This window comes from Thamnophis elegans, chromosome 2 (assembly GCF_009769535.1).
Source record: "Thamnophis elegans isolate rThaEle1 chromosome 2, rThaEle1.pri, whole genome shotgun sequence".
Classification (NCBI taxonomy): Eukaryota; Metazoa; Chordata; class Lepidosauria; order Squamata; family Colubridae; genus Thamnophis; species Thamnophis elegans.
The window spans coordinates 95366675-95382333 of NC_045542.1; the positions used below are offsets into that span (position 1 = coordinate 95366675).

Sequence of the window (15659 nt, forward strand, 5' to 3'; positions counted from 1 at the left end):
CTACATAGAATTGCCTGAAACAAGAAGCAAACTGGGAAAACAAATGTTTAATACTTGCTATTTTAATTGCTGCATTTAAAGAGACCCTTGCACTTAGAGACTCTTGTCCAGCTCAACTACTACTCACTATCCATGTAGTTGTTTAACAGCATTACCAAATGCTTAGCATTTCTGCCATCCACCCCACCCCAAACTACCTGCATATCAAACGATCCGGAAAACTATTAGATGGCAGCAAAGAACCTTAGAAAACTGGCATCTAGTGGCCATTTGGTGCAATGCAGCCCTGACATGACCGCTCAATACCTTAGCCAAGCACTAACCAGGCCAGACTCCACTTCGCATCCAAAAAGCATAGCTTGATAATCCTTGATTGTTCCTCTGCACCCGGTGCTCAGCAGAGGTTATTATAGCATGGTTTACAGTAGCCCTCATTTATTTCTACTATGATTGAGTGAATAAACCCAATGGCCGGACTCACAAAAGACGAATTCAAACGCAAACAAGCCACGATTTGAACCTTTCCCAGCCGGAGCGGCCAAGTGTGGACCGGTCTGCGGCTCCAGGAAGGGAATGCAAAGAGCGCACTAACATCTTGAGAACCGAGAGTTCCGCAATCTCTTCCTCAGATGAATGAAGGTGGATAATGGTCCTCCTTCCAGCCGGCCGAGCCAAAACCAGAGGCGGCCTTGCCGGACGGCCATTTCGGCGGGCGGGCGGGCAGAAACGCAATTCTCGCCTGCTTGCCGAGAGAGCATCAAGAGGCGGCGGGAAGGGACCTGCCGTGCAATCGCGGGGCTGGGGCGGCCCATAGCGGCGAAGGAGCGCGCTGCGGGCGGCTCTTCCTGCCCCTCCCAGCAGGGCCGGGGCCAGGGCAAGAGCGGGAGAGACATGGAGGAGGAGGCGGCGGAGAAGGCCGGGGTTGAGCCCAGGCGGCGGAGCCGGCGCCACTCAAGCGGGCGTCGCAGCTCGGAGCGATCCCCGAGTCCCGGCCGGCTGGACGTGAGCTCGCCGCGCTTCGACCCGCTGCTGGCGCTGTACTCGGAGCGCACCCCGTTGCCTTACCCGGCCGCGCCCTGCTTCAACAACCTGGCCGAGTACGAGAGCTTTCAGCGCGGCCTGCTCCGCGCCCCGGGTCGCTCGAGAACAGCCGCCGGCCGCAGCAGCCGCTCCGCCGGGACGCGTACTCGGAGCCGGGCCGGCCGGCCCCCCGCCGACCCCGAACGCCTCCAGCGGCTCCGCAACCTCATGCTGGTCAAGGAACCCAAGCCAGAAGCAGAGGAGAGAGCTAGGTCGCGGGGCAGGAAGGCGCCGCGCAACGTCCTCACCAAGATGTCCCGTAAGCTGAGCGGCATTTGGCGCAGCGTCTCCTTTCGGACGAAATATCACGACCCCCCCCCCACTCCTCCCCCACCCCCAAATACTCGTGTTCCAGAGTCTGGCCCTGGTTATGGGAAAGCAGTTCTGGGGTTGGGTGTGAAGTCCCGAATACATACTGCTGCATGTTGGCATTGATCCGGGGTCCGCAGGGGCGGCCCTGCATTTGGGCGTAGATAGGCACGAATGAAAAGCCGAGTGGGTACGGAATAAGCTTGTCTAAAGAGAGAGGGGTTTTCAAAAAAGAATATGTGACGTTCATCAAAACATTTTTTTAAATAGTTACTGTAATCTTATTTTCCATTTGTAATAGATTTAAGAGTAGGTGCTAAAGAGAGTGAAAAAAAGTGGGAATTCAGAACTATGGGTGATGGACTATTTTGAAGGTAGGTAGTATGGAAAGAGGCCTGACAAGCCATTTTGCAGCTAGAGTTAGTGGATGTGACGCACACAGCACCAAATTATAAATTCCTAAATTTGCCCTTAGTATGTTGTGGGACTTGAGCTTGTGTGCCTAGTTCTTTGTTTTGCTTGAATGGCCAATATGGCATCAATTATTAAACCATAATTAGGTTGACTTTAAATACTGTATTCGGGTCACTATTAGCCAGCAAATCTGGTCAAGGAAACACCCAGTTAAAGAGTTTGGGGTCTAGTGAGGAAAGATCCTGGTGATGGGTGCTTTGATCTTTTAGGAAAGAAGGGCATTGAGGAGTTTGCTTTAGTGATTAAGGCACAAGGCTAGAAACTGGGAAATTGTGAGTTCTAGTCCTGCCTTAGGCATGAAAATTGGTTGGGTGCCTTTGACCCAATCACTCTTTCAGCCTAACCACCTCATAGGGTTGTAAGGAAAATAAAAGAAGGAAGGAGCTTCAAGTGTATTTGTTACCTTGAGCCATTTATAAAAAATAATAAAGGCAGGATAAAATGAATAAAAATACTGAAGGTAATCAGATTTTCTTCAGTTGTCAATAAAGCTTAATGAAAGAAAGGTGCCCAGCTATGTTTTAGAGAACAGACTGTTCCATCTTCTGAAGTACAATAGGTTGAAAGGTCCTTATAGATTCATCCTGCGCTGTAAGTAAGCAGCACTGAGTGTGGGCAGTGCCTTAAAGAGAGTGTTTGCAGCCCTGTAAATGCAATTTGAATAAATAAGAGAAGATGTACATGTTAAAGGAAAAGTTGAGATCACCCTTGTCTCCTCAGTTTCACCACGGGACCATGGAGCTTTAATAGATTGAATGCCACAGTTACCGCTTGAAAATTTATTAAAGAGATGATCATAATTGGCCAATGAACATTTCTTTTCTGATGGAATAACAATAGGAAGGGTGAGGAACTGTCCAAGGTATTTCCTTGGGAAAGCACCAAAATATTACTGACATTCTTAAGCCTAAGGAATTGAGGTAGAATGACTTCGAACCATTTCTGGTAATAGAACCATAGTTGGTGTAAAATAAAGGATCTGAAGATTCTACTATCTTGGATGTTTTGGGTGTTGTAAGTATTCTTGTTTAAATGAGATTGAGAGTAGCTTAAAAGTAAAAGCCTTACTATGGGTCCAGCATGAAGCAAATACAAACTACCTATATTTTCTCCAGCATGTTGTGCCCACATAGCAAACAACTTTCAAAAACATTTAGAATATAAAGCATGTATTAATTTTTATTCTGCATTCTAAAATAATGTTCAAAGGTTGTGCTAAGAAGGTCTGGCTATTAGTAGCTGATATTAATAGCATGCAAAAGATTTTGGATTTTAAATGTTTCAGATTTGAAATAATATCTTAGCTTCAAACAGTTATTTTAACCTTACTTTGAAGTGTTCTTATGTGGTGCTGATCATTCTGGTAAGGTTTAACCACTCATTTCAAAATTATACTGTTCAGTATAATTCAAAATGTTTCGCACCCTCCTAATTGACACAAGTCTGTTATTTGCAGGAATTTGCTTTCCCTCCCTTCAAAGCTTATTCTTTCAGATTAGAATTAAAATGACTAGACTTGGAGAAAAAGCTGTAAGCAGCATTTTGAAAGTCTAGAAAGATGTCGTTTTTTGCAACTGTTGTAGCAATAGTTAGGTTGTTATGATCCTAGTTCTTAAACTTTATTTCAGGCTTATAAATACAGAGCAGAAGTTATGATAATAGAATAATAGGCAAGTTTCTATGTTGATGTCTGTTATTTGTTTTGAGATCATGTATTACATTTTTTCACCACATTCCCATTACTTTCAGCTAGTTTCCCAGCTATACTCTGAATATCTGTACTACAAGTGACTGGTACCAATGGAATACATCAAACTAATATTTTTAGTTTACCCATATTTTTCGGAGTATAAGATGCTCCGGACTATAAGACACACCTAGCTTTTGGGGAGGAAAACAAGAAAAAAAAATTCTGCCTCTGCCTCCCAGCATCCATCCGGTATTCATCTGGCCCATTCACTGCAGCCTGTTCAGCACAGCCCATTTGCTGCTGCCCATTCGGCGTGGACCATTCACCTTCACCGCGGACTGTTTGCCACCGCAGCCCGTTCTAGAATAGCTGATTGGTGTCACACCAACCCTTCCCCCCCGCTGCAATATTCGCTGTATAAGATGCACATACTTTTCCACCCACTTTTTTGGGGACGAAAGGTGCGTCATATACTCCAAAAAATAAGGTAGTTTATAGATACATATACATGCTTCCTGTTGTGAAAAATATGTATTACTAGAGATTGGAATTAAATGGCAACCAAATAACTGCAGCTGTCTACGTATCACTTTAGAAGAGAAAAAGGCTAACTTCTTTGAGTTGTGCTTTCAGAGAGGTGCAAGATGACAATACCAAAAAAAAAAAAAAAGGATTCATTATCTACTTCTCATCTGGCTGATAAAGTATAGAAGCTTTTAATTTATTTATTGAACTCACTTCAGTGAATCTTCCAAGGAATTCCAGATTCCAATAGCCATGGAAGTAGCATAGTATAGTGTGGACATTTGCAGCAAAGTGGCAAAATATTAAGCATGCCTAAATGACCTTGTTCACTCCTGTCCAACCTGTCCATCCTTCAGATGGGTTGATTACAATTCATAGACTTCCTCAGCCAGCCTACGCTTGGTTGCAAATAGTCACAACCTGACTACAAGATGTATCTAGGTAATGGAAGGATATTTAAATGATAGGAAGCTGGGGGGAAAGTGACTTGGAGCATCTGCAGTTTACTATATATCTTAAGATAATTCCTTTCCAAAAGAAAGAGCTGTTGCCAATGGTTAGAAGCATTCCTGGACATTTCCTCCTTCCTGTGTATATGTGAAACACTTACAGAATCCATCCAAAAAATAATATAATCCAGGACTGCAACCTCTATACTAGATAGTTTAGTATCCTTTTAATGCTAACACGATCCTTTAATGTTATCCAAAGCAATGGCTGGTATATTTATTTATGTCACTTATAATAAATTATGAGCTATAGAAGACTAATCATTTGCAAGATTAGAATTTAGGCTGCATTGATTGTTGTTTGGTTACTGACATGATTATCAACCAGAAATATTAACTACTACACAGTGACAAGCCTTTTAATAATCCTTTAGAATTGGGATATTAAGCATATGTACTGTGCTAAAAATCCATTACACCACTATTGCATATCCAATTACATACCCATAAACTCTGTATGAATAATTATATTTCTGCAATGCCTAAAGCGAGAGACAAATAAATTCCATGACACTAAGAAGAATACTCGCGAATGTTTGGAGAACTATTATACAGTACTTGGGTAAAAGAAGCTCACTGAATAAAAATGTGCTATTCTTTTAGTTTTAGAGGGGTTAAAAATCAAAGACCCATGTCAATTAATTCTTAATAAGACAGTAGACAGAACATATGGGAACTTTCAGATGGACAGTTCTGAATAATACAATGCAAAATAATCCTGCAGGTATTCTCTCTTACACCTTGTGGGCAGAAGTATGTAATTCAAATAATAATAGCAACAATAGCTGGGAATTGTTTTGTTCTACAGCAAATGATGGTTGTTATCTTAATTTCCAGTTCATGAAGGCAGTCCGCTTGGGGAACTTCATCGCTGTGTCCGTGATGGCGTAAAAGTCAATGTCCATATCCGAACTTTCAAGGGGCTTCGTGGAGTCTGCACTGGATTCTTGGTTGCATTTGACAAGTTCTGGAATATGGTAATCCTGAACATTTCCCTTCTGTGGTTTTTACTATGTCAGGAAATTGCGCAGCTGGTGTCCAAATGGAGTCAGAGACACTGACGCAAACCAGTTTTATATAAATAAATATATTTACAGTAAATAAGGCAAACAGGAGCATTGTCAGGTAAATCAACCCAGCAGGAACATCTCAGATAAATCACAGAGAGCACACACGGCACACAGAGGAAAAAGGCGGGAAACGAGGAAACTCCCCCTTTACTCTTACAGCAACCAATCACAGTTCAGATTCCCTCATGCAGTGGCCAGCTCTCTTTAACCAATTAAGTGTAACTGTATGTTGTCCAACCCTTCACTGCTCCAGCTATTAAAATTTAAATATCTTAATATACTAGTATTTACTTCAAAGTTTCAGACCAACCACCATGTGAATATATGTAGTTAGGGGAGCAAGCAGGACATTGGAGTGCTTGCTGTCCTAACTACATATATTCAAATGATATCATTGGCATTTCCAATACAAGAAAATGCCAACTACATATTGTTATCCTAACTATATATATTCACATGGCATTCATTGACATTTCTGTAAAGAAATGCATACAAATGAATACAAGAAAATGTCAAAATAATCTGGGCTTTTATTTTAAGTCTATGGAATTTCTCTTAAATGCCTAAGTATATCCGAATGGGCTTATTCTCATAATAAAATAAAAATTCTGAGTGAGCAAGTGAACATCCAATATTGCTTTACAGTATCTCAATCAGACATTGAGAACGAGTATCAAATCATTGTTTTATGTCGTTATCCTTCTGACTCCTGTCGTCTTTCCCCACTGTGATGCCAAAATTTATGATAAGAAGATCCTATATGTTTTAAGTCTTTCTGCCTATTTGCCTTGTGCCAGGCCCTGAGTGATGTAGACGAGACATACCGAAAACCAGTGCTGGGTAAAGCTTTCTATGTGGAGCCACAGTTGACCCTCACCAGAGTAAGTTTCCATTCTCTACAATGTCACCTATGTTTCAAAAAGACATGGCTCTTTCCTATCTTCCTCTACCTTATAAAAGTCTGATTTCACTGCTAGCAAAGAAGAAGGAAGGTTACTTCTTCTTTTATTAATCGGCGGAGATGTAGCCCGATACAATCATTTGGGAGTTTAAGTTTGCCTCTTGCTCTCCAGTGATTTGATTCAGTGGCTGTCATCTTATTTTGTTTGTTTATTACTAAATGTTTGTACCAGTCACCAGAAACTCATAATGATTTAAAACCGATTCCTAGATTCGTCAGAGTTACAGTCATGTCCTAATGCTATAGAAACTAATATTTGGACTACTCCAAAGAATCAGAATTTACAGAATGCAAAGTTTGTAGCAGGACTTGGGAAGCAGAGGTACTGTTGCTTTCTTTACCAGCTTGTGTGCTTCTCATAGACACTTGGGTCAGTTACTGTAGAACACAATGCTGGAGTAGATAGGCTTAAGCTTGATCCAGTGAGGATTATTTTACATGCTAGTTTTTCTTTTCCATTCTTCTTTATATTCCTTTGTCAATACATTTGATCCATGTTGGGATTGAACGTTGACCTAATCACCAAGAGTCCACAAAGTTTGGTTTGGCTAACTACCAGATCAATAACCAGGATTACTCCTAAACTCATTCCTCCTTAAGTGTGTAAAATTTGGAAAGGCTGGGTCTTTGATCTTGCTTCAGGCTTTTTGCAGAGTGCAGGTAGGAGCTTGTTTCTATTGCCTTCTGCCAAATGTTAGGAGAAAGTAAGAATTGCCACCTGTCCTTTCATTCCAGATGTTCTACGGAGTGGGAGAAAGGAGGCAATTCCACATTCCCCTCATTTGTCGTGAGAATTGCCATAGATAAAAGGCTGTTGAGGCTTTCTATTTGACATGTTTTTTGCTTGCCAAATGAACCAGCTCTCCTTCCTTTTCCACTGCTCTTTATTCCCTTGGAGGAAGTGGATGAGAGTTTCTCTGCTATTTAACAGACTCATAGGCTCATAGAGAGATCCATTGGCAAGGCTCTTTTTAAAAAAATGAGCAAGCCTTGATATGGGTTTTCTATTAACTGGTTAATGTCTGTCGAAGACTTCATACAGTCAGCCCTGTTGCACATGCACAAAATAATGCATTTGGGATATGTGCAATTTGTATGAAATTTGGAAGGATTAGTCTGCTGCCAACCAACTTGCTACACATTCAGGGCAGGCTGGAATACAGAGCGCCCCCCCCCCCCAAGACATCTTAGTGTAAATAGGGGGCCTGTTGAGCAAACTAGATTTATCATCTTCTAGAGCAGTGTTTCTCAACCTTTAAGATGTGTGGACTTCAACTCCCAGAATTCCTCAGCCAGCATCCTCTAGAGGTAGGCCCACTATTTATACTAATAGAGATCTTTGTGCAGGGAAGCGGTACAGATTTTTATCTGCTCATGTATCATTTCAGCATGTGAATGGACTTACACTGAGTGCTAACTAGCACCATCCTTGGCAAGCTTTATTTATTAACCAGGAGTAGTTGATAGATGTTGGAAGTTGGGAGTAAAGATTGAATGTACATATAAGTACAAAACAGAAACTTTTAAAATAAAAATAAACAGGGAGTTCACATATGAACCATCAAAAGGAGAAGTCAGTCCCTATATTATCTATTCTCTTGGAAACTATGTCTTGCAAAAATTTTGGATGCAGATTTTGCTTTCACTATATTGATGTAAGTTTTGCTTACTTTAGGATGAATATTCTAAGCTCAGTTCATAGGAACAGTTGACACATAACATCTAATGTCTTATGGTTGTTTTGATTGAGAAGAGTGGTTGTTATCAGGGATTTGTCCTGTGATTGCCTTTCTCCTGCTATGCAGCAATAACTGAAAGGGTGAGCTTGCACCCTTCCTCAGCTGATCACAACAAATTGTCATTAGATTTTTCAAGCGTGAATATATGTACATTACTGCCATTTAACATTTAATATTGGCAGTGCACTGGCTGCTATATAAAATTGAAATGATCCCATTGCAGAGGTATTTTAATTCAAATCAACTGCATCCATGATTGTGGTAGATTTTTTTACTGACAGGTCTGCAATATAGTATGTGTACTGTACAAGAAGTGTGTGAATCGTGCATGGTCATGTCTATGGAAAATTCAAGGAGCCTTGGTGGCACAGTGGTTAGAATGCAGTATTGCAGGATAACCCATTGTTCATTTCCAGAAGTTCGATTCTGAGCAACTCAAGGTTGACTCAGCCTTCCATCCTTTTGAGGTTGGTAAAATGAGGAGCCATATTGTTGAGGGCAATACACTGACTCTGTAAACCACTTAGGGCTGTGAAGCACTGTGAAGTGCTATATAAGTCTAACTGCTATTGCTATTGGAGAACTTGTTGACTAAGAAAAAATAGATCCTCTCCTTTTCAAAAGAGGACTTACTAAATCTTTGACTTACAAATTTTAATTGAACAAAAGAGATTAGCTTATCCATCGTTTGAACAGGTCAATCAGAGTATAAAATACTCTCTGCCGTTTCTTATGACTTGTGAATTTATTTCCAATGTTTCTCTATAGCTCTTCGACAGACTGAGGTTGCAGGAGTCCTTGGTTAAAAAAGAAGCCGATTCAAAGACGACTACGGACTTTCCAGCCCTTCCATATGATCCAAGGACATCGAGGAGGAAATCTGAGTCAGGTAGGGGAAGATCAGAGGAGAAACATGGAGCGAAGAAGCACGCCAGCAGAGAGAGGACACGAAGCTCTAGTTTGCCAAAAGTCTCTGGGAGAGATATGGAATTGCCCAGCAGACTCTCCCAAGTAGAGGAGAAGAGCACGGGTGGCAAAAGAGGCCGTTCCCGAAAAAAGCAGAGGTCCAGAGTGGATTATCAGCAAGTGTTTACACGACACATAAACCAGATTTTCATTCGAGGAGAAAATGTGCTGCTTGTTCACCTGGCACATTGATCTCGTTGACTGATTCCAGCCACAACAGCTCAGTGGTGAAAAGAGACAGCATTTTAACTCTTTTTTTCCTTTTGGTCAAAAGAGGGAAAGGATTATAGACATAGAGACTTGAGCCAATTGTCTCTTTGAATGGACTGGAATTTTATCTACAACTGATGCGGTCTCTCCCAAAACAGATGCCCTAAACTTTGGGAGACATATAGACACTGTGACTTTCAAAATTGTATGGCTTGGCCGTGGAGTGACTTTCCTTATACAGTAAATATTTAAATTCTGCAGAATATGCAGCCGGCTAAGTGGGCCTGGAATAGCCACATGGTCATGACACTGATACTTCCATGAGAAATGTGAATTAAGGGACAGAATATTGCAAGCTACAGCTGTAGGAATTAGCTTGCTTGAAGCCATCTCTCTCTTCTCCATACACTATGCACAGGGCGCACCCCTAAAGGACTGATCCAGCTTTGCATTGCAGGCCCTAAAGGAGTCCCATTCTCTGAAAACAAATGGAAAGAAAAAGGAGTTTGCATTGCAACTAGTGTAATTTTTTAAAAAAAACTTTCCTCACCAGTTCATTTTTTTCTTTTTCAGTGACTGAAAGCAGCCTTTGACCTTTTGTTTGGTATTTATAAAAACCCAGCCTGCCACCCAATTTTCTCTACTTGTTTTCCTACCCATTTCTACCTGCAAGACAATATGTGTGGCTTCTCTGCTTTGAGCTTGCTTCGGTGTGTTTTTCAACAACCCAGAAATTGTAGCTTTTTTTTTTCCATCCATTTTTGTGTCTTTAACAATAAAGGCTAAGATATATGTATGCGGTTTAAAAAAAAAAAGAAAATGTTGAATGTATGCTTGGTGTTGCTATGTATTATCTGATGGCTTTGGGAATCTGATTTCCCACCAGCTCTTAGTAACTACAGAAAATATTTGGTTTGCAATATCTACTAGGATTTTTCCAAATCTTATTTTGGCTCTCAGTGGTCCTTTTCAGATGCTGCTTGTTCTTGAAAAGCATGTTTAAAACTGCTGAAAAGAATGCATGATGATTTTTCAAAAAAAATGGTGCTATTTGCAGCATCTCTGTATCCTTCAGCATCTATCAAAATGGTGCAAGATATAACAATGCATGTGTATGGACCATGCCATGAAAATGTTTAGGGCGCTATAAAATAGCAACTCTGCTTATGGGGAATGTGTTAAACACATCAGTAGCTAGAGAAGATTCCCTTAAGTTGGAGAAATGCCATAAGGTCTTTTACAATTTTATTAAAATTGAATTCCAAAGCATCTATAAAAGCATAATTAATACAATACATATGGTGAGTCATTCTGCATTTCTAAAATAACTAGAAAAATCTAATGACTGAGTTGCATTATGGAAAGGTCAATTGTGATATATTTTTGTCTGACTGGCAAAACCAAGTACATTTTGCCTAATATTCTCCAGAAGGTAAAAAGCAAGCATTTGAGGGAGGGAGAAATCTTATCATCAGATTTATTTATTTTTTCAGACAATATTTTGGAGTATCAGAACCATATTAGAAAGCATGCAGCTTTGCTGTTGCATGTAATGCTTATGTTGAAGCAAAATAGGCAATTAAAAGGAAGCCTCATTACTTCTTCTCAACACTCTGCTAGGGTCGCTAAAGGTTTTGCTACCATTCCACCAGCAACTAATGGAAAACCAATTTTCTTTTGGGATGCTGGAGCCCTGAATTGCATGATAATGAACACAAAACAGGGAAGCCCGTGGAAGACATTTTCCTGACTCACATCAAGCCCATCTCTTTTGACACGTTCAAAAAAAGATAAAAATAATCATGAAAGGTGATTTTCAATAGAAATGCATGAGAAGAAAGTTGAATGGCTCCCATTCTCAAGTTTTACTTTAATTTAGATTAAAGTGTGACAATGCGCATAACATTTAATTTCCCCCCAATATTGAATTACTCAAAACATCATATTTTATTTCATCAGTATCATTGGGTGCATGGTAGTAAATATGATAATAGTCAAGGAAAGGAGCTAGGAAGCAATATGTGTAGGATGCAAGCAAATGTTTGTGTAATTGTATTTGTTTTAACAAAAATGGGAATGGTATATGCAAAATGTGTTTCTTCCATAGTATCTTCTTTCTTTGCAATTCTATGTTTTTTTTAAAAAAAATCAGTACATGTTTCAATGTGAGATAGCTTCAGTTTCTGCAGCAACCTCTAGTTGCCCTTTCTGATGTGACTTTCTCCAGCCTCTTTGTAATGTATAGCATCGCGAGGTTCTTTCCAAAATAGTCTTCTCTGGTGCCTTTAGATATATTTCCTAGGACATGCATCCATTAGTTAGAGTCGGTTCATAAGTGTCCAGTAGAAGCTTCAGTGATATCATGTGTAACATTACATCATCCACTCCCAGTGGACTCTCTATTGTAAGAGTCTTATGATGGATCCATGTTTGATATCAATTTTGACTTCCCTTGGAATGATCACAGAGTTTTACTATTCTTCAGGAGTTCTTTAACTCACTCAATTACTTTTTGAAAATCCCATTTTCCCCCTTCTTTTTTGAACATTACTACCATATGTCTTCTGGAATTTTGGACAGATCCATGTACTTCAGCAATAGGGTCAAAAACTAGTATTAGGATGGATTATTCAAATTTACTTGTATGATTTTCCATTAATGAGACATTTCCATACTTGAACCAAATACACTTATATATTAATTACAATGCATTCTCCCCTTTCCTTTCCTCTTCGACATCAAAAGCTGAATACACACTTCAGTGTTTTGATTCAGTTTACTTGTTTGCTTCATTTCAGCTCTTTATTTTGATTTAAAAAACAGTTAGCTAAGTTTAATATTTTCCCTAGTATTTTGTTTAATTAATGAAAGCCAAACTTTCTTGGTGGATCCATATTTGTAAACTAGAATACTGTTTGCAGATTGATTTTATATGTATCACTATTTGTCACTTCTTTTTGTTTTCTACAATATTCTGTCGGTTATTTAAGAGCAAAGGTTTCTTATCAGTCATGTTCCCTTATTGGAACTTAATTTCAAAAGATCAGAATATCTCTCTGATTTTCTTTTGTTGCTTTTTCTTCATGTAGCTTCTAAAGTGCCATTTATTGAAATAGAAGTGATCCAGAATTCATCTTATCCCTTGACCTTTGTTTCTGTGTAAATACTATATGTCATTCTTATTTTTAAATTGTATTAATCTTAATTAGCTTGTTGGCAGTTGTTACTTGAAAACTTCTAGGTGCTAAGCTTAATTTCCAAGGTGTTACTTCTCATATACCAAGTATAAAATATATTTGGAAACAGCTTGTCTTCCTTTGTGCCCTCGATCCATAATAGCTTACCTCAGGATGTCTTAATTCATTTCTGCAGAAATGTGTTTTGCCAGAATGGAATGTGTGCTACCAAAATATAGCTTAAAAAAAAAAAAGCTACCAAGGCATAGTTTAATAGCCAGTAGAGATAAGCATAAAAACTTGAAAAAGAAAGTTTGAGACTAGAGGCCATGCAGATAACATGGGTGGATTACTTACTTAGCTGTGAGAAAAAGGATTAATATTTTGATTTCTTTATTGGACAGTCCATAACTTACAAATGGATAAATTTACAACAACCAAATTTCCAACAGTTCAGTTCAACCAAAAAAGAAAAAGTAAGCAAAACTGAAATAGAAAAAAGCCCCTACCTTCAGGTGTGGAATATTTAGCCAAACTGGCTCTCTAGTTTTCTTAAAACTCAAGTTGTCTGCTGGCGAAAACTAAGAATGATTTTAAATATAATTTCCATTTGGACAGTGTTTAAAAATGCTTCTCTGTGATCACATGCTACTTGTTAAGTTTATCATTATATGAACTGGATAATGTGTGAGTTATTTAGCTGTTTACAGGAATTTTCCACCAGCGGTATGAAATAAGTTGTGGAGGACAGTTATAAAATGACAGTGTTCTCCTCCCCCCCCCACTTCTCCTCCTCCTCCTCCTCCAACATTCCTTCCATTTTCTGTTCAGAGAAGCTACATTTAACCTCTGCCATACTATGCAACTATTCCCTTTTATGAAGATATGAAGAGTTGATCATCCTATGTACCAGCAGTCATATTGGCTCTCACTAGATAGGATTTTTGGACATTGATATGCAGTGTCTGTTACTAGCACATCTTAAAACAACCTTCTGTCACTTTGAGCTTCGAAGTTTTGGTCAATGGTGCAAAGATGAATATTTACAACTTTGTTGATAATAATTCATTGTATGTCAGTCAACAATTCATTTCTCACTTCACATGGCTCATGCTGTCAAAGATTTTCATTTCTGGTTTCACAGAAACCCCATTGGGGCTGAAGATGAATTTAATTTTTGTTCAGGAGAAGAAATACCCCAGTGCCTTGGTGAAGCTCTTCCACAAAGTGAATGACAGAAGTCTAGTTTGGTAAAGAGTTAAGTGTAAAAAACTTGTTTTTTCCTAATCCATGCAAATGTTTCAGGAGAATCTGAAAAGACCGGCTTCTCAACTGACAAGATATGAAGCCTGTCACAAAAGACAGAAAATAAATGCTGTGTCTGACTTTTGATTTCACCATTTTCAGAGTAAAGTGCAGGCACATCGGCGCATTTTCTCCTTGACAATTCCCTGTCAATAGAACCTACTTATCCCACTTCTGTTGGAGTCATTAGCAATGACAAAGTTTTGGGCTGATGGTTCATGCGCATCCTCAATTTCAAAGCCTGGTGTTAGAGAAATGAATCGTTGACATGACACATTTTAACTAATGTTATTCTCTCATTAGCTCCATTGAATCTTGGGGACTCTGGTATGTAGCTATGTAGTGCAATTTGAAATACAGTTCCCATGGTCCTTGGCTTGAGACGACTGGCTCTGAATCCTTCCATTTTTGTAATGCATATAGGACTTGAATTTCTTTCAATGCTTGTTCCTTTTTTGTTTCTCTTTTGTCAAATGAGACACTTGTTGGCCCATCTGAAGGACAAGTGTCACATTCAGTGTAAACAGACAGAGCCTGCATGGCGCAGATGCCCCAACCATCTGATTTTGGTTTTCACAGTTGGGAAAGTTACCGCTAACCTACATATGCTATGTGAGCAAGGCAAAAGTGCCAATCAGCTGCCAGTCTGCGCTTTGGCCCTGCGAATACTTGTTAAAAGAATGTGCAAATAGCCTCTAGTCTCTTTTCTTAAGGATTGTATTTCCAAGAAGGAGTTGTTGCTTGAACCCCTGCAATGTATGTACACGTATGATGTGTCTTTAAAAATAAATGCTTGATGATGTTAAGCATCTGTACCAGGAGTTCAGTCTCCAAGGCAATAAATGTCTAACTGTAATTATAAGCTGTGCCAGAGTCATTTTTTTAATAGAACCATTTTTAGCAATACCTAAATGTTTTAATCTTAACTTTCTCTACTGACATAAAGATGGTAATGCATTTTTAATAACATACAGGTAATCCTCGACTTACAACCACAATCAAGCCCAAAATTCATATTGCTCAGCAAGATATTATATGGCCTATCTTGCCACAGTTGAGTGAATCATTGCAGTTGTTCGATTAGTAACACGGTTAAGTAAGTCTGGCTTCCCCATTGACTTTGCTTTTCAGAAGGTCAAGGAAAAGGTGATCACATGACCCTGGGACACTGCAACTGTTATAAATACATGCCAGTTGCCAAGCATCTGAATTCTGATCACATGACATGGGGATACTGCAACAGGGCTGTGTGAAAAACTCTCGTAAGTAACATTTTCAGTTCCGTTGTAACTTCAAAGGTCACTAAATGAATGATTTGTAAGTCAAGGACCACCTATGCTTATAATAGTAATGGAGAATGAGTCAACCAACAACAGGAAAATACAAAAAGGGAAAATGCGAACGTAACTTTGTAGTAAAACAGAATCTACAGCAAAGCTCATCCTTTGAGTAGAATTGCTGGGGAAGTGGTCAGAGCTTTTGTTCAGCTGCTCAGTCCTTTGCAAGCATTCCTGCATTTTTAAGGAATGTAAGAGAGAGAGGGAGGGGAGGGAGAGAGAAAGACCTTCCTGCTATCAGTGGGAAATTAAGAACTCTCATGTAAATTCAGGGGAAAGATTGGATCAGTGGCAGGAAGGAAACAGGC

The 15659-nt window shown here is 39.5% G+C and overlaps 1 protein-coding gene across 1 annotated transcript; it reads left to right on the forward strand.

Moving 5' to 3' along the window:
- Positions 1-842: 842 nt before the first annotated feature.
- On the forward strand, positions 843-14873 carry LSM11 (LSM11, U7 small nuclear RNA associated). The gene is made up of 4 exons (XM_032209229.1): positions 843-1339; positions 5425-5564; positions 6455-6538; positions 9126-14873. Exons 1-4 carry the CDS (start codon positions 892-894, stop codon positions 9513-9515), a joined length of 1062 nt encoding a protein of 353 aa, XP_032065120.1. The 5' UTR covers positions 843-891; the 3' UTR covers positions 9516-14873.
- Positions 14874-15659: the final 786 nt, after the last annotated feature.